Source organism: Protopterus annectens, chromosome 9.part0 (assembly GCF_019279795.1).
Source record: "Protopterus annectens isolate FY-2018-M chromosome 9.part0, PAN1.0, whole genome shotgun sequence".
Taxonomy (NCBI): domain Eukaryota; kingdom Metazoa; phylum Chordata; order Ceratodontiformes; family Protopteridae; genus Protopterus; species Protopterus annectens.
This window is the reverse complement of record NC_056743.1, coordinates 195502632-195520284: the sequence shown is the minus strand read 5'-3', so window position 1 is coordinate 195520284 and position 17653 is coordinate 195502632. Positions and strand designations below refer to the sequence as shown.

At 44.0% G+C, this 17653-nt stretch overlaps 1 protein-coding gene across 8 annotated transcripts in view; it reads right to left on the bottom strand.

Annotated features, from left to right (window-relative positions):
* CELF1 (CUGBP Elav-like family member 1) overlaps window positions 1-17653 on the bottom strand; it is a 1362987-nt gene that overhangs the window by 993842 nt on the left and 351492 nt on the right. For all 8 annotated transcript variants that reach the window (XM_044082727.1, XM_044082728.1, XM_044082731.1 and 5 more), the window contains exon 5: window positions 4788-4867. In XM_044082727.1, the coding sequence (XP_043938662.1) occupies window positions 4788-4867 (80 nt within the window). The remainder of the gene's footprint in view (window positions 1-4787; window positions 4868-17653) is intronic.

Below are 17653 nucleotides of genomic sequence, written 5' to 3'. Positions count from 1 at the left end.
TTTTTACAAACGCCAGATGCTTTAGAAGAATGTCCTTGCTCTCTGCTTGAATAATGCAGTCGTCCAAGTAGGGATATATCTGAATTCCTTTTTGTCTGCAAAATGCAATTACTGGTGCCAGGAATTTTGTGAAGACCCTGGGTGCGGTAGATAAGCCAAAGGGCAGTGCAGAGAATTGGTACTGCATTGATCCTGCTATGAATCTGAGGTATCTTCTGCAAGATTGTCCAATTGGGACATGCAGGTATGCCTCCTTGAGGTCCAAGGTAACTAGCCAAGCCTTCTTGCCGAGCATGGGCAGAAGTTGCTGTAGTGTTAACATTTTGAATTTTGGAACATCCAGGAAAGTATTTAGAAGTGACAGGTCCAGTATTGGTCTCCAGGCTTTGTCCTTTCTGGGTACTAAGAAAAGTCTTGAGTAAAATCCTTGTCCCTGTTCTTGCTGTGGAACTTTCTGAATAGCTCCCATGTCTATAACAGCAGCAATCTGTTTTTGTGCCTCTGCCCTTTGGTTTTGTGGCAGGTCTGGCATACCTTTTAGTTTTGGAAGCGTGTGGAAGTGGAACCTGTAACCCTGAGAAACAATATTCAGCACCCATTGGTCCTAGGTGATCATGTGCCAATTTTTTGAGGAAAGTGCTAGCTTTCCCTCTTGGGTGCTGTCAAAAAGTAAATGCTTGGCATTTGCAGAGGGAAGTCATTGGGACTGTTTCCTATAAGGTTGTGATTTGTCTTCCCCTCCTTTGGGGGCTGAAGCACACCATTGTTTAGGTCTGTAGGAGCCTTGGGGCTGAGATCTGCCTCTTGGGCGTCTGTATCTGCCTCTTTGTGGCCTGTCTGACACTGGAAAGGACCAATTTTTCGAAGGCCAGTTTCTGCTAAATCTAGGTGGTTGAACCTGCAAGAAATCTTTCACTGTCTGCATTGACTTTGCTTTATCCTCCATTTTCTTTAACATCTCTTCTGTCTTAACACCAAACAAAGTATCATGCTGTAATGGAGCATCCAATAATTTTACTTTAACATGGTCAGGTAAACTTTGTTCTTTCAACCAAGCATGCCTTCGAATAACAGAGCCTGCAACTGCGGCTCTACAAGAAGCCTCTAATGAATCAAAACCAGATTGTAGAGTATGCTTTCCCACTTGTTCAATTGCATGCAAATAAATCCCGCATTTCCTTACTGTCAGGACTTTCTGTATTTGCAACCATTTTCTGTTTCAACAATGACATGAGGTACTGTTGGTATTTAAGCATGTGAAACTGACAGTTTAAAGCCCTTACAGCTAAAGTAGGAGAAGTGTAAACTTTTTTCCGCCATCTGTCCAGAGCTCTGGAATCCCTATTTGAGGGGACAGGATTTTTAGTAGTGGAAGCCTTAACCCCCTTAGGACCCTGAGAAATTGTTTCTGGGTCTGCAGCAGGGTTTTTATAAAGAAATTTATGAGAGTCAGGGACTCTGTAGTACCTGTCTGGCTTGACTGGTGCAGGGGATAAAGAATCAGGAGACAGACTGGATTCAGAAAAAAAACATCTCAAGCACAGTGGGGATAGCCAGGGGCCTGTGCTGAGGCAATAAAAGGAAGTCTCCGAGCCTTTCCTTGGATTCTGAATAATCCTGGCTCTCCCAATGGAAATGCTCCCTCATGGTGTGCAGGGTTTCCCCAAAATAATAATCCTCAGGCGGAGAGGCTGAAGGTATGGACTCTTCTGCATCAGAGTCCTCATAGGGAGGGAGAGAATATCCCCGATCAGAAGAAGAATCAGAGGAAATGGAAACCTGGTCAGAGGAATCATAATCAGTGTCTTGCCTAGACCTTTTGTCAGGAGGGGGATGGGAACCCCTGATTAAAGTAATTAGGTCTTCGGCCATTTTAAGCATCTGTTTCTTTGGCATGGATGACTGTTCTTGAGAATGCTGTACTTGTTTCCTTGTCTTTAATGGAGTTTTTGACTTTGCCTTTGCTGCTGTAGTGGACTTAATTGTAAGCTGTGAAGGTCAGAAAATACCCTCAGAAGCCGATGCCTGCTCAGTGGCTCCGGACCCATCTGAGGGTATAGTTTCCATAGGCTCAATACCTTGAGCTTCCACAGGCCTCGGTGTCTCCACATGGCTGTCGGTTATGGCCTGTGGCTCTGAAGTAGCGGGTGTCAAGGGCTGCGAAAGCGCCTCACTGAGAACTGGCGACTGGCCTAAAAGAGGCTTCATCATCGGTTTTGGACCTTGGATGCCTGTCCTTCTCTTTGTCTTTGCGTTTTTTGTAAATTCCGGTCGTCAGTTGTTCCGACGGCATTATGTAATTAAACCTTCAGCCAAAATAATGTGAAGCAAATTCAAACCGACATTTAATAGTGCGTTTATTGAATCTAGCACAAAACCGACAAATGGTAACGTCGTGGTCAGGGCCTAGGCAAGGAATACAGTAAGAGTGAAAGTCTTTATGAGGTATTTGCTTCCCACAAGAAATACAATCATTAACTTTTACTGACATCGGTCTGGAGCAAGAAAAAGTTTCCCCAACGGGGTACTTAGCTTAATTGAAGACTTTGGTTCTGAAACTCAATTTTGAAAATCTCAGGAGTCGGCCGACCAGCACTTGCGAACTGCTTTTTTCTTCGGGCACCGCACGGCAAGAAAGACTTAAGAAAATGGCATCGGTTGCAGCTTTTATACCCCTGGCGCACTGACGTCAGGGAAGAGGCGACAGCAACCGACGCCGGACCAAGACTTTGGAACTAGGGCCGACTGTGGGTCGCCTGCCAGCAGGATAACCCAAGAGTAATGACTGCAACAGTGAAACACGATGAACATCAGAAAAAAAACACTAAGTTAACCTACAAGAAAAAGCTACACTGCAAACACTACAACCACTTCCAACACACCAGGCAGGAATAGCTTGTCACTATTCTAATCCTAAATCTACATTACCTAGCCTAATCCTATCTACTGCCTTTACTAAAGACACTTCTAATCAGGGTAGAGAACAAAAGGAAGAAAGACACAATAAAACCAGCATAATATGGATACACTCCAGTGCAGCAATGACAGATCTGCTGTACAGAAATGGCAGCAAAACAGATCTGGGATATTCTTAGTTGAGCGAGGCATTATCATTAAATGAGATGGCGCTAGTTAAGATGAAATCTTCGGAATATAGATTGCATTGGGCCCGATTCAGACTGGATATATCTATGTCTTGAATCCAGATGGGAAAGACTACACTGGATCACATCCTCAGGATAACAGTCTCAAATAAATTGGATCATTACTGAGTAATGCCAAAGCAAAAATGACAACCTAACAAGAATAGGCAAAAAAAGAGCCTATCTACAAAAGCTGTCCGCTAAAATACAGAAATGGAAGTATTTGACCTTAATGGAAAAAATTCAAGTAAGTAACTAACCATGGAAAAAAATGAGCCTCTGAATGCCTCACGGTGCTTGCAATAACACTGTAAATGAAATCCTGAGAGAAGAGAAGAGAAGAGAATGCATGGTTCGTTAGGGGAGTTACAGGAGTTTTTGAGCCTGAGAAAGTCTTAAAGCCACTACCTACAACTACAAAATGTCAAGTGAGTAATGGGCAAACCTAACCCTACAGCCAAAACTAGGTTTGATACTGCCCATCAAAAGACAACTGACAATCCTGCAGTATATGGTAGGTGAAAAAATAGCTAACGTTACTCCGAAAACAAAAGCTGCCCATGACTGAGAGAAACACAATACAAATCTCACATGGACACTGCAAGAAAAAAACAAACCTAAGCTCATAATCTAAATTCTGCAGGTGCACTCAGGTCAACAGAAAAAACATCCGAGAATCATCAAACTCTCTTTCATTAGGACTTCTTCATAAAAGTGGAAATTCACACTAGACCTGAAGAGGATCCCAGTGTTCACTAGCACGTGCTGGAGAACAAAGTAAGGATACACAATCAAAATCAAGATTATATTATGGCTTAAGGAAGTTACACTGCCCTACCATTTTAGGAGGAGGTAATGCCTATTAATAGGGCATGCCCATAAAAAAAGGATACTTTGTATTCAAAAAAATGAAAGGAAAAAAACTACTGTGAGCTTGCAGCTTTTAAAAAAATATGAAGGCCCAATGTGAAGAGGGCTAGGGAGGTTAAGTAATGGAATGAAGCACCACAAAAGTAGACGAACATAGAGAAAGGTGACCCAGTCTAGGAAAACTTTTGGCAACATTTGTCACAAACCTCAGGATATGGGTTTTTCACAGTGCAGATCATGTCAATGGAGAAGGGTCAAAGCAGCCTGGAAAGGATTTGGTGCTGAGCTGACAGATTCCGGCCAGCTTAGGTCATACAGAGAGAATATTATAATGGACTAGTTTTTAACTCAAGTTGTTTCTCTCGACTTTTTTCTTTTTTTTCCGATATTGTCTCAGAAAAATGCTATAAAAACCCCACAAGGTCCAACTAATCAGTTCAGAAACACACATGGATGAGCAGGAGAGAATCTCAGGTAAGAGTTCTGCACAAGAGTTTTTTTGGACACGCCAAAAAAATGTGAAGTGCACAAAATCACCATAACTATAAGGCAGCCTTGCTATTAAAAGGCCAGAATACAACATGCCACCCTAAGAAATCTCACCAAATATACATGCAAAAAAAATAAGTAGTAGCACAAGCTATGCATGAATCCTGAACTGCATTTTACAGTATAAGCAGGTATCTTCTGAAATGTATTTGTCAAAGCATACTTAAGTTGGGGAACTTATCACCACTTTTACTGACCAGAAGTCTGGCAGACTCAAGTGCTTACCTCCATTGTCTGTGACTGATGCATTGCTTTGATAGCATTATGTGCCATGGCTCGTGAAGTGAAAGTAATAAAAGCACAACCTAAAGCAAGAAAAAGACAAAACAGAAGCACCAAAACCATATCAGTGAAAGTCAATGCAGGCTTACATTAATTGTTAAAAAAATAAGCAGCACTTCAAATCAAATACTACTTTCACAAAGGAATAAAATAAAAATCAAAGCACATATTTAACACCAGTGAAAAATGAATAATTCCTTCCTCCCAATGGTGCAGTTCTAAACCCTGCTACATCCACATGGTAGTCCTGCACTGCAAAATCTCTATTACTAGGTTCATCCCACTTACACACGTTTTACATTACAATTCCCCAGTCAGATCTCCAAGGCACTAATAACCATTCAATAGAAAATGTTTTTCCCCTGTAAAACAACTAACTCTTCATCTCTTAATTATCCAAATTCCTACCGTGATTTTAACTGCACCTTTCCCCAAAATAAGCATCTTGTATTGATTATGTACAGTTACCAATGTAGCTAAAAAGCAGGGAATCAAGATCCTCTCTCTCTCTACTTCCTTCCACACTTTGCGAAGCTGAAAGCGAAAGTCATACACTATTTCTGGTGCTCTTCATGACACACCTACAGAATTTTTTTAATCTGCCTTCTAAGCTATGGTTACTAAAACTAGACAGGCATAGTACTACAGTTGGAGACACAGAGATCACAGGTACTGCTGTCACTTCTATTTGCTGCAACTCTTACATTGGCGAAAGACGATCTTATAAGGACCTACCTGTCAAGCATATATCATATGAGAGGGAAAACATTTCTGTGGGGGCACTGCAATGGACTGACAAAAGCAGACAAAGTAGGTTTCACCTGTACTGGGTAAAGCCATACATTGTTCATGGACAGAACCCACCTACCCCAAAAATTTCACGACTTCGAAGAACTGGTGCCTCATACAATGAAGAGCAATTAAACTGGAAGTGAATGACTGGTCTTCATAAATTTGTACAACTTCCTTGCACACACAAACCAACAAGCCAAATGCTTTCCTCTACGCTTTTTCTAACAGACCAGTTATATTAAGACATGTCAGCATGCTCTCTCGACTTCTCCTCCTGTTTCATATTGGTAACTAGACCATCCTCTCATAATTATTAGTTATGTACTTACCATAACTTGGTATCTGTGTTGTCCTCTTCTCATTCTGCTTCACGTATGGATCTTAGATCCGATCCTTGAAGCCAGCTCTGCCACCTCCCACAGACTTTAGCTTCTAGGCTCAAACTCCTCCCCTACCCATAATCCTCGGCATCTAGCTAAACCTCCTCAGATTGAGTTTGCTGCCACTGTAAGCAGAACAGGAAAATAAACAACCAAAAGCTCAACCTGGAACCACAGCTCCAACAGAGGTTGTTCTAGATCTTCTTGAACCACATCTAAGTTGGGAGGGGGATGTTGGGTAGGAAGGTGAAACAGAATGAGAGGAGGACACCACAGATACCAAGATATGGTAGTAACAAAACTAATAAATATGATGTTGTCCTTCTCATTCTGCTTCATGTATGGGTTAGAGTCCCCAGATACATTACTTCCTGGGCAGTCTCAAGGAGGGACATGCTGGAGCACCAGTGAACCAAAGGACATTCTGCTACAGGACACGACATCTAATTTACAGTGAGACACAAAAGTATGAGAGTTAGACCAAGAGGCTGCAGTACAAATGTTATCAATGATAATCCTAGATGAAAATGCAGCTGACGCAACAATGGAACTTGTCGAATGAGCTTTTTAAGAACCAAGCAACTGCCAACCACTCTTTTCATAAACAAAAAAAACTGCAGCTAGTAATCCACTTTGCTATAGTCACTTTTGAAACAGCCTGACACTTACAATTAGGAGAAAAAGAAACAAAACTGCTCCAATTTTCTAAAATGCTTTGTCCTATGGAGGTAGAAACGGAATTGCCTGTGAACATCTAAAGAACGTAAAAGGTTTTCCCCTTTGTTAAAATAGTTGGAAAATAATTCAGGTAACTGAATGCAATGGTTTACATTGGAAGTAGTAGCCACCTTCGGCATGAAAGAAGGGCTAGTACAAAGGGAAACCCTATCCTTGTGAAAAATGATACAAGGATACGTGGAAGAAAGAGCTTGTAACTTGAATACTCTTTCTGCTGAAGTAATAGCAACAAGAAATGCGGATTTCCATGACAAAAATTTGAAGTCACAATCCTTAGCTGGTTCAAAAAGACTCTGGGTCAAGGCTTGCAGAACAAGAGTCAAATCCCACGAAAGAGTGGGATCTTTGATTAGAGGCCTGAGAAGAAAAACACCTTTCATGAAGGTTTCATATAAAAAAGAAGAGGCAACAGACCCTGAAGATAATCCTGACTAGAATTTGGATATGGCCACCAGTGAAGTTTAATGGTCGAAAAGCTAGAAAGTAGAGTTGTGTATACTTACTATAAATGTAGATGTGCAAGTGTATTCACTGTTGCAGTCATTACATTTGGGTTATCTGCTTGCAGGTAGCCCTCAGCCAGTCTGATTATCGAAGTCTTGGGTCCTGCGTCAGTTGCTGTCTTCTTCCATGATGTCAGGTAGTCAGGGGGTATAAAGAATGCAGCCAACGTCATTACATCAGTTTTTCTTGCCCCAGATGTCAGGTGCCACCATAATGAGAAGCAATTATAAACAAGGTTACACCTCCAACAAAAAAAAACACACCAGAAAGCTTAAATAAAGTAAACAAGAAGAGAGTTATAGCCAATAGAAGTCAGGGGGCTGGAGGGAGGATAACCAAGACTGCAACAGTGAATACACTGGAATATCTACATTTATGGTAAGTGTACACAACTGTACTATGCTCTTAGCGTTTCACTGTTGCAGTCATTACATTTGGGTAGATTTCAAAAGCATAGGAAGGCAGGAGGCAAATAGAGAGCATTAGGACCAGCTATTAGCCCCTGCATGACTGCAATGGCAAAACCAGCTCTATATTTAGAAAAAAATAGGCAAGTGGTAATGCTTGGTGAAGGTATGAACAGAACTCCAGGTAGCAGCTTCTAGGATGTCCCTGGTGGGAACACCTCTGAGGAAGGCTGTTGTAGTAGATGCAGCCCTGGTGGAATGTGAACTTATCCCCTGTGGGGTAGGTTTTCCATGATGCTTATAGCAGAAATGAATGTAATGGCCTATCCACTTAGAAATGGTTTGCTTTGAAACAGCCTTCCCCTCTGCACCTGCAGCAAAAACAACTAGCAGCTGTTCAGTTTTCCTGAGAGGCTTAGTCCTGTCCAAACATAAAAAAAAGTACAGTTTTGTACCTACCATAAATGTAGATGTTCAACTGCTAATACAGCTGCAGTCATAAAGTACAGTTTTGTACCTACCATAAATGTAGATGTCCGATAGATATGCAACTGCAGTCATAACATATGGGTTGTCCTGCCTCAGGCAGCCCTCGGTCGGCCAAATTCCAAAGTCTGGGTCCGGCGTCGGCTGGTGTCACCTCCTCTCCGACGTCACCACGGCTGGAGTATAAAGGCATCGGTCGACGCCATCTTCTTCAGTGTTTCTTGCCCCAGATGCCAGGTGCCCTCCTAGGAAGGCTAAATTTGGTAAACGGATAAAAATAATACCAAACATGCACAACAGTAATACACAGATACACCATAGGAATACCCCCAGCTTATGGGAAAAGGGGTAGGGATCCAAAAAGAAGGATACAGAGGGGTAGGAGGGAGGGAAAATCCGACTGCAGTTGCATATCTATCGGACATCTACATTTATGGTAGGTACAAAACTGTACTATGTCCTTCAAGAATGCAACTGCAGTCATAACATATGGGTTGAATACCATAGCCAAGCTGGGGGTGGAAGGAACTATGATAAGGATGGTGTAGCTAAAATACCTTGTAGGACTGCCGAAGCAAAGCCTGCTCGGGATCTGGAATATAAGGGCAGGTTGTAGTGCTTGGTAAATGTATGCACGGAGCTCCATGTAGCACAGCCTCTAAAATGTCTTTTGTTGCCACTCCTCTTAGGAAAGCTGTGGAAGTGGCCATAGCTCTGGTGGAATGTGGCCTAATATTGGCTGGCACACCTTTTCTGTGGAAAGAATAGCAGAATCTGATGCAATGTCCAATCCATTTAGATATTGTTTGTTTGGAGATTGCGTTTCCTTGCACTCCAGCAGCATAAGCGACAAACAGTTGGTCAGACTTTCTGGTGGCCTTAGTTCTGTCCAAGTAGTAACGTAGTTGTCTGTGTATGTCCAAAGTATGCAGTAGCTTTTCCCCCTTATTTTGAGGATTGGGGAAGAATGCAGGCAGGTGAATAACTTGATTTAGAGGCGCCCTGGAAATAACTTTTGGCATGAATGTAGGATTGGTTCTTAGAGAAACTCTGTCTTGATGAAAAATGAGGAAGGGAGGCACTGCCATGAGTGCCTGTATCTCCGAAACTCTTCTTGCAGATGTGACTGCCAATAAGAAGGCTGTCTTCCATGAAAGAAATTGCATTTCTGAACTTGCTGCTGGCTCAAACGGAGGAAGAATTAATTTTTCCAACACATAATTGAGGTCCCATGCAGGTACTGGCTGTTTTCTGGGAGGTTTGATATTCTTTATCCCTCTTAGAAACTGTCGTAGCAGAGGATGTGAAAACACTAGAGGGTCACAGTTGTATTTTGCTGAGATTGCTGAGGCATGAATCTTTATTGAAGAGTATGAGAGTCCAGTACGAAATAATTCTGCCAAGTATTCTAATATCTGAGGTATACTCAGTAATGCTGTGTCCTGACCCCTGTTGGCATTCCAGATGCTGAATCTCTTCCACTTGGCCGAATAGGTTTTTCTGGTGGAAGGTCTGCGTGCTTCCAGCAAGATCTCTTGAACTGATTTGGAAAGAGAGTTAGGTGGAGGAATCATGGTAGCCTCCAGGCTGTCAGATGTAATGTTTTCAGGTCTTGATGAACAGTCCTGTAATTGTGTTGTGTTAAGAGCAGGGGCCATAGGGCCAGAGGCCATGGTTTGGTCCGAGTTATGGTCAATAGCAATGGGTACCAGTGTTGTCTTGGCCAGTCCGGAGCCATCAAAATGCCTGTTGGTTGTTCTGCTTTGATCTTCAATAACACCTTGGTCAGCAGAGGCAGAGGAGGGAATGCATACATTTTTAGAGAATTCCAGCTGAAGGAGAGAGCATCCGTTTTCCAGGCTAGAGGTTGGTGAGTCCTTGTGCAGAACTTTTCCAGGTGATGATTTAAGTGGGAAGCAAAAAGATCTACGTCCGGCCTTCCCCATGTCTTCGTCAGTTGAGAGAAAATGTGGGGGTGCAGCATCCATTCGTGTGGATCCATAAAATTTCTGCTCAGCTGGTCCGCCAGTACATTGTCCTTGCCTGGTACAAACTGGGATTGTAAATGTATCTTCAGGCTCAGAGATTTTTCCCAGAGAAGCATTGTTAATCTGCAGAGGGGATAAGAATGAGTGCCTCCCTGCTTGTTTATGTACGACATGACAGTGGTGTTGTCTGTCCTTATTAGCAAATGACCTTGTTGAAGTGATTTTCCGAAAGTTTCGATTGCATGTATCACTGCCAACATCTCCTTTTGGTTTATGTGCAGATGCCTTTCCTTTGGCGTCCAAAGACCTTGAATGCATCTGCCCTCCATGTGCGCCCCCCATCCATGGTCTGAGGCGTCTGTTGTAATCATTTGACCTGCTTGAGGTCTGTTGAAAGACATGCCTTTGTTTTGCTGACTGGCTTGAGCCCACCATAAGAATTCCTTTTGTAGACATGGAATAAGTGGGATTATGTCCTCTAGGCTTTGGCTGTGTTGAGACCATAAGTTTTTTTAAATACCATTGCAGCTTTCTCATATGAAGTCTTGCCAAAGGTATCAGAAGGATGCAAGATGCAAGATGCCATGAACCCCAGGGCCTGCAGGATTTTCCTTGCAGTCAGCTGGGAGAGTTTTGCTAGGCCTTTGAAGTACTCTGGTAAATGCTGCTGCTTTTCCTCTGTGAGGTAGGCCATTTGGTTTTCTGTGTCCAGTTTGGCTCCTAGGAAGATAATCTGTTGGGATGGCAGTAGTTTTGACTTCTGAATGTTGACTGTGTATCCCAAGGCCTGCAGTAGATGCATGACATAGTCCAAATTTTCTTTTAAGGTTTGTTTGTTGTCTGCTTGTATGAGGCAGTCGTCCAGGTAGGGGTATATTTGAATCCCCTGCAGTCTGCAGTGTGCCACTACTGATGCCAGGCATTTCGTGAACACCCTGGGCGCAGTAGATAAGCCAAACGGCAATGCTGAGAATTGATAATGCTCTGTCCCTGCAAGAAATCTGAGGTATCTTCTGCAGCTTTGTCTGATTGGGACATGCAGGTATGCCTCCTTGAGGTCCAGAGTGACCAGCCAAGACCCCTTGCCCAGCATGGGAAGGAGTTGCTGCAACGTCAGCATTTTGAACTTTGGCACCATAAGAAAAGTGTTTAGAGTTGACAAGTCCAGTATGGGTCTCCATTTGTTTTCTTTTCTTGGAACAAGGAACAGTCTTGAATAAAATCCTTGGCCTTGTTCCTGAGGAGGAACCCTTTCTATTGCTTTTATACTTAACAGTTTGGAAACTTGAGCGAGCGCCTCTGCCCTTTGATGATGTGGCAGCTTTGGCATGCCTTGTCTTATTGGTAATGTGTGGAAATGGAATCTGTAACCTTTGTTTAACATATCCAAAATCCAGTTGTCCTTGGTTAAGATATGCCAGTTTTGAGAGAATAAGGATAATTTTCCGCCCAAAGGTGCTTCTCTTTGAACCTTTGTAGGCAGTACGAAAGTCAAGTCATTGTGATTGTCCTTGTGGTGCAGCTGAACTGTCTGTGCCACTTCTTTGATTTGGAGATTGCCATTGGCGGCCCCTGTAAGGTCCTCAGTATTGCGCTCTACCTCGGGCCCGTCTGCTTTTTCCCCTTTGAAACTTGTCTGAGCCGGGGAAGGACCAATTCTTTGAGGGCCAGTTTCTGCTGAATCTGGGTGGCTGAACCTGCAGGAAATCCTTGACTGTCTGTACTGACTATGCTTTTTCCTCTATGGATTTCAGCACATTTTGTGCATTAGCACCAAACAGCTTCTGTTTTTCCAGAGGTGCATCAAGTAACTTTACTTTAACATGGTCAGGCAAAGACTGATCCTTTAACCAAGCATGTCTACTTATCACAGCCCCAGTCATAGCTGCTCTACATGAAGCTTCCAATGCATCATAACCACACTGAAGAAAATGGTTATTAACCTGCTGAGTGTTATGTATATGATCCTGCAATGCCTTTTTATCAATAGGCTCAGGAGAGGCTAACTTTTTCTGTAAATCATCCAGGAGAAAATCTTGGTACTGAAACATGTGGAAAAGGCAGTTAAGTGACCTCATGGCTAGGGTAGTAGAGGTATATACTTTTTTACCCCATCTCTCCAGGGACCTTGCTTCTCTGTCCGCTGGCAGAGGGTTTTTGGCAGAGGAGGTAGTCACTCCCTTGGGGCCCTGTGAAATAGTTTCTAGATCCACAGAGTGGGCCTTAAAAAGGTGCTTGTGAATGTCAGGGACCCTATAATATGTGTCCGGCTTGACAGGAGCAGGAGGAAGAGAATCAGGGTTAGCACTGGAGTCAGAGAAAACATCATCCAAAACATCCATAACAGGTGGAATAGCCAAAGGTCTGTACTGGGGAAGCTTGAGGAAGGTACGAAGCCTTTTCCTGGAGTCAGAGAATTCCTGACCCTGCCATTGAAAATGTTCCCTCATGGAATGCAGGACTTCACCAAAAGAGAAATCCTCTGGAGGGGAGGCAGAGGGAATTGATTCCTCAGCATCAGAGTCCTCGTAGGCCTGGAAGGATTCTTCTTGGGTATCAGAATGCTCAGAATCCCCAGAGGCTTCATCCGAAGAGAGGTCGGCCGCCTGCTCAGTTCTAGGCCTTTTCTCTGCAGATGGCTGAGAACCCCTGTCCGGATGAGGCTGAGTCCCCCTGATAAGGGAAATAAGATCTGCAGCCAGAGACATGATCTGCTTATCAGAGGAAGGGGCCTGGGCAGCAGGTTTAGGAAGGGCCTTGGCCTGACTGGCGGCCATAGCACGTGCAAAGGCCTTGATGGACATGGATACAGGAGGCCTAGCAGCCCCACGTGCAGGCGTAACCTTGTCCACAGAAATGGTGTCAGGTAGATCCAGAACTTCGGTTTCCGGAGGAAAATCAACAACCGGCACCGGAGTGATCTCTGAGACCGAAGGTCGAGTTAACGCTGTGTCGTCGGCCTGGAGCAGTGGATTTACCACTTCCGAAGGGACCGGAGCACTAGCAGAGGGTTTAGGAGTAGCATCGGTAGTGGGCGCGGGCCGAGGGTGTCGGTCCCGGTCCTTGCGTTTTTTAGCAGATTGGGTTGTCGGTAGATCCGACGGCATGATATACGCAAAAGATTCACCGAGAAAGTCCTCGGCGAATTCTGCCCGGCGCCTGAGAGTGCGCTTATTAAAGCAAGCACAGGCAGCACAGGCCGAGACGTCGTGGTCTGGGCCCAGGCAAGGAAGGCAGAGAGAATGGAAGTCCTTATGAGGTATTTGTTTACCACAAGACAAACAATTATTAACTTTCTCAATTTGTTCTGACATCGGCTGAGGCAAGAATAAATGTTCTCCAACGGGGTACTTAGCTTTTAGATGACTTCGGTACTGAAAACACAGGAGCTGACCGACCGGCACTTGCGAACTGCTTCTGCTTCGGGCACCGCGCGGCAAGAAAGACTGAAGAAGATGGCGTCGGAACGTCGGAGAGGAGGCGACACCAGCCGACGGCGGATCCAGACTTTGGAATTCGGCCAACCGAGGGCTGCCTGAGGCAGGACAACCCATATGTTATGACTGCAGTTGCATTCTTGAAGGACATCTGCAGTGGCAAATCCATCTCTGGATTTAGAAAAAAATTGGCAACTGGTAATGCTTGGTGAAGGTATGTACAAAACTCCAGGTAGCAGCTTCTAGGTTGTCCCTGGTAGGGACAGCTCTGAGGAAGGCTGTATACGTGGATGCAGCCCTGGCTGAATGTGGTCTAATTCCCTGTGGGGTAGGTTTTCCATGAAGCTTATTGCAGAAATTAATGCAATGGCCTATCCACTTAGAAATGGTTTGCTTTGAAATGATCTTCCCCTCTGCCCCTGCAGCAAATGCAACCAGCAGCTGTTCGGATTTCCTGAGAGGCTTACTCCTGTTCAAATAAAATGTAAGTGGTCTGTGCACATCCAAGGAGTGCAGTATTTGTCCCCCTTTGTTTTGTGGATTAGAAAAGAAGGTCGGCAAATTAATGGACTGATTAAGGGCCACGCTGGAAACCACCTTTGGCATGACGGAGGGATTGTTCCTAAGGGACACCCTGTCAGCAAGAAAGATGATGAAAGGCTCCACAGCCACGAGTGCCTGTAATTCAGACACCCTTCTTGCTGAAGTGATGGCTAGAAGAAAGGCTGTCTTCCAAGAAAGGAATTTCAACTCTGCATTTACAGCTGGCTCAAAGGGAGGTAAAGTGAGTTTTTCCAATACAAAGTTAAGGTCCCAGGCAGGAGTAGGGGCTCTCCTGGGTGGTCTTAAGTTCCTGGCCCCACTGAGGTATTGCTTCAACAGGGGATGAGAGAAGAGGGGTGGGTTCTGTATTGAAATGAGCGGAAATGGCTGAGGTGTGAATTTTGATGGAGGAAAAGGAAAGGCCCTTGTGAAGCAACTCAGTTAAGTATTGAAGAATATGGGGTAAATTTGGCACTGCTGTGCCCATCCCAGAAGTTTGGCTCCAGAAACAGAACAGAACCTTTTCCATTTTTCAGCATCGGATTTTCTAGTACTAGGCCTCCTTGCCTCCAGAATGACATCCACCACTTGCTTACTCAGGGATGGTAACGGAGAAATCAGGTAATTAGCCAGACTACCAGGTACAGTGCTTGAAATTGTGGGTGCAGAATCTGGCCCTCCTGCTGGGACAGCAGGGCAGGGGTCTGAGGCAGGTGCCAATGTACCTGAAGTCATGGAAGGAGAGAGAGCAACCAACGGAGGACCTAAGACTTTGATGATCTTTTTTATCAGTTTTTCTTGTCCCAGATGTCAGATGCCCCCATAATGGGAAGCAATTATATACAAGGTTACACCTCCAACAAAAAGCAAATACAACAGAAAGCTTTAAGCATAGTAAACAAGAACAGAAGTATAGACAATATAAGTCAGGGGGCTGGAGGGAGGGTAACCAGGACTGAAACAGTGAATACACTCTAACATCTACATTTACGGTAAGTGTACACAACTGTACTATGTTCTTCGTGTTTCACTGTTGCAGTCATTACATTTATTTATTTACTTACTTACATTTGTTGACCGGGAGTGTCCGACTGGACGTAGGTCCATTGTCAGTGGAGGCCCGGGGAGAAAAGCTCAACAGTTAAAATTAACAGACAGTAGTTACATTGGATTACACATTGATTAAAGTACAGTTGTGTACCTACCATAAATGTAGATGTTAGAGCGTATTCAATGTTGCAGTCATTACACTTGGGTTATCCTGCTGGCAGGCGACCCGCAGTCAGCCCGAGTTCCAAAGTCTTGGTCCGGCGTCGGTTGCCGTCGCCTCTTCCCTGACGTCAGTGCGCCAGGGGTATAAAAGCTGCAACTGATGCCATTCTCTTCAGTTTTTCTTGCCCCAGATGTCAGGTGCCCCCAGATAGGAAGGCTGGAAAGATACAATTATGCCAAAAAACATGTATATGTTACTATAAACATTTCCTTCATCTACAAGCAAATACACCACATAGATCGTATAGAGATGAGAAGTACAGAAAAGTCCCAGCAATGAAAAAAGGGGGATGGCGGGTAGGTAACCTAGACTGCAACAGTGAATACACTCGAACATCTACATTTATGGTAGGTACACAACTGTACTATGTTCATCGTGTTTCACTGTTGCAGTCATTACACTTGGGTAGAATCCCAAAGCTGAGGTTGGGTGGCTGGGTCTAAATTGGATTTGGAGAGGCTAACAAGTCCTGCAGAACTGCAGTGGCAAAGCCTGTTCTGGATTTAGATTAGAGAGGTAAGTGGTAGTGCTTGGTGTAAGTGTGCACTGAGCTCCAGGTTGCAGCTTCTAAAATGTCTTTGGTTGGTACTCCTCTGAGGAAAGCTGCCGAAGTGGCTGCTGCTCTGGCAGAATGAGGCCTAATGCCCTTAGGCACTGACTTGTCATGTTGTGCAGAACAGAAGCGGATGCAGTGTCCTATCCATTTTGAGATGGTCTGCTTTATAATAGCTTCCCTTGTGATCCTGCAGCATATGCTACAAACAGTTGCTCAGTTTTACTGAAAGCTTTTGTTTTGTCCAAGTAGAAATGCAGCTGTCTGTGAATATCCAAAGCGTGCAGAAGTCTCTCCCCTTTATTCTGGGGATTTGGGTAAAAACTAGGTAAATTAATGGTTTGGTTTAAGGCCACGTTGGAGACCACTTTTGGCATGAAAGTTGGGTTTGTCCTAAGAGAAACCCTGTCTTGATGAAAAATGAGGAAAGGTTCCACAGCCATTAATGCCTGTAACTTTGAGACTCTTCTTCCTGAAGTTATTGCTAGGAGCAGCGCAGTTTTCCATGACAAGAATTTTAGATCAGCTGTGCTGGCTGGTTCAAAAGGAGGCAGTGTTAGTTTTTCTAAAACAAAATTGAGGTCCCAAGTAGGTACTGGTGCTCTCCTTAGGGGTCTTACATTTTTTGCCCCTCTGAGGTACTGTCGTAGTAGTGGTTGTGAAAAAATTGGAGGTTCCGTATTGTAATGAGCTGAAATGGCAGAGACATGGATTTTAATAGAAGAAAAAGATAAGCCTTTGTCCAGCATCTCAGTTAGGTATTGTAAAATCTGAGGTATATTAGGAACTAGTATTTCGAACCCATGTGCCTGGTTCCAAGCACAGAATCTTTTCCATTTTTCTGCATAAGATTTCCTAGTGCTGGGACTCCTGGCTTCTAAAATAACATCCATAACAGCTTTAGAGAGAAGTGCAGTCTGAGTGGCTACATTATCTGCCATGCTGCCAGGTTTAAGGTTCTGAGTTGACTGTGCAGAATCTGATTGTTTTGTTGTGTCAGAAGATGAGGAATTTGAGGTAGAAGCCAAGCTGGGCCTTGAGACAAATTCTTTAGGATTGGGTACCAATGCTGGCATGGCCAGTCTGGTGGAATCAGGATCATTTTTGGCCTTTCTTGTCTGACTTTTAGTAGCACCTTAGTAAGAAGAGGCATCAGAGGGAAGGCGTAGACTGTCAGGCCTTTCCAGATGAAAGATAGAGCATCCACATTCCATGCTTGAGAGTGATACGTTCTTGTGCAAAATTTCTGTATTTGATAATTGTGAGGGGAGGCAAAAAGATCCATGTCTGGGCATCCCCATTTCCTCGTTATCATGCTGAACACTTGTGGATTTATCTTCCATTCATGAGGATCCACGAGATTTCTGCTTAGTTCATCTGCCAGTGTATTTTTCGTTCCTGGCAGGAATTGTGCGTGCAGATGTACTTGATAGGTCAGTGCTGTATTCCACAAAGTCATGGCTTGTCTGCATAGGGGGTAGGAATGTGTGCCTCCTTGCTTGTTTATGTACCACATAATTGTGGTGTTGTCCGTCTTATTTAACAGTTGCCCTGGATGTATTAGGTCCTTGAAAGCTGTCAGGGCATTCTGTACAGCTAGCATCTCTTTTTGATTGATGTGAAGATGCATTTGTTCCTTGGGCCACTCGCCCTGAATACATTTTCCTGCCATATGTGCCCCCCAGGCATAATCAGATGCATCCGTTGT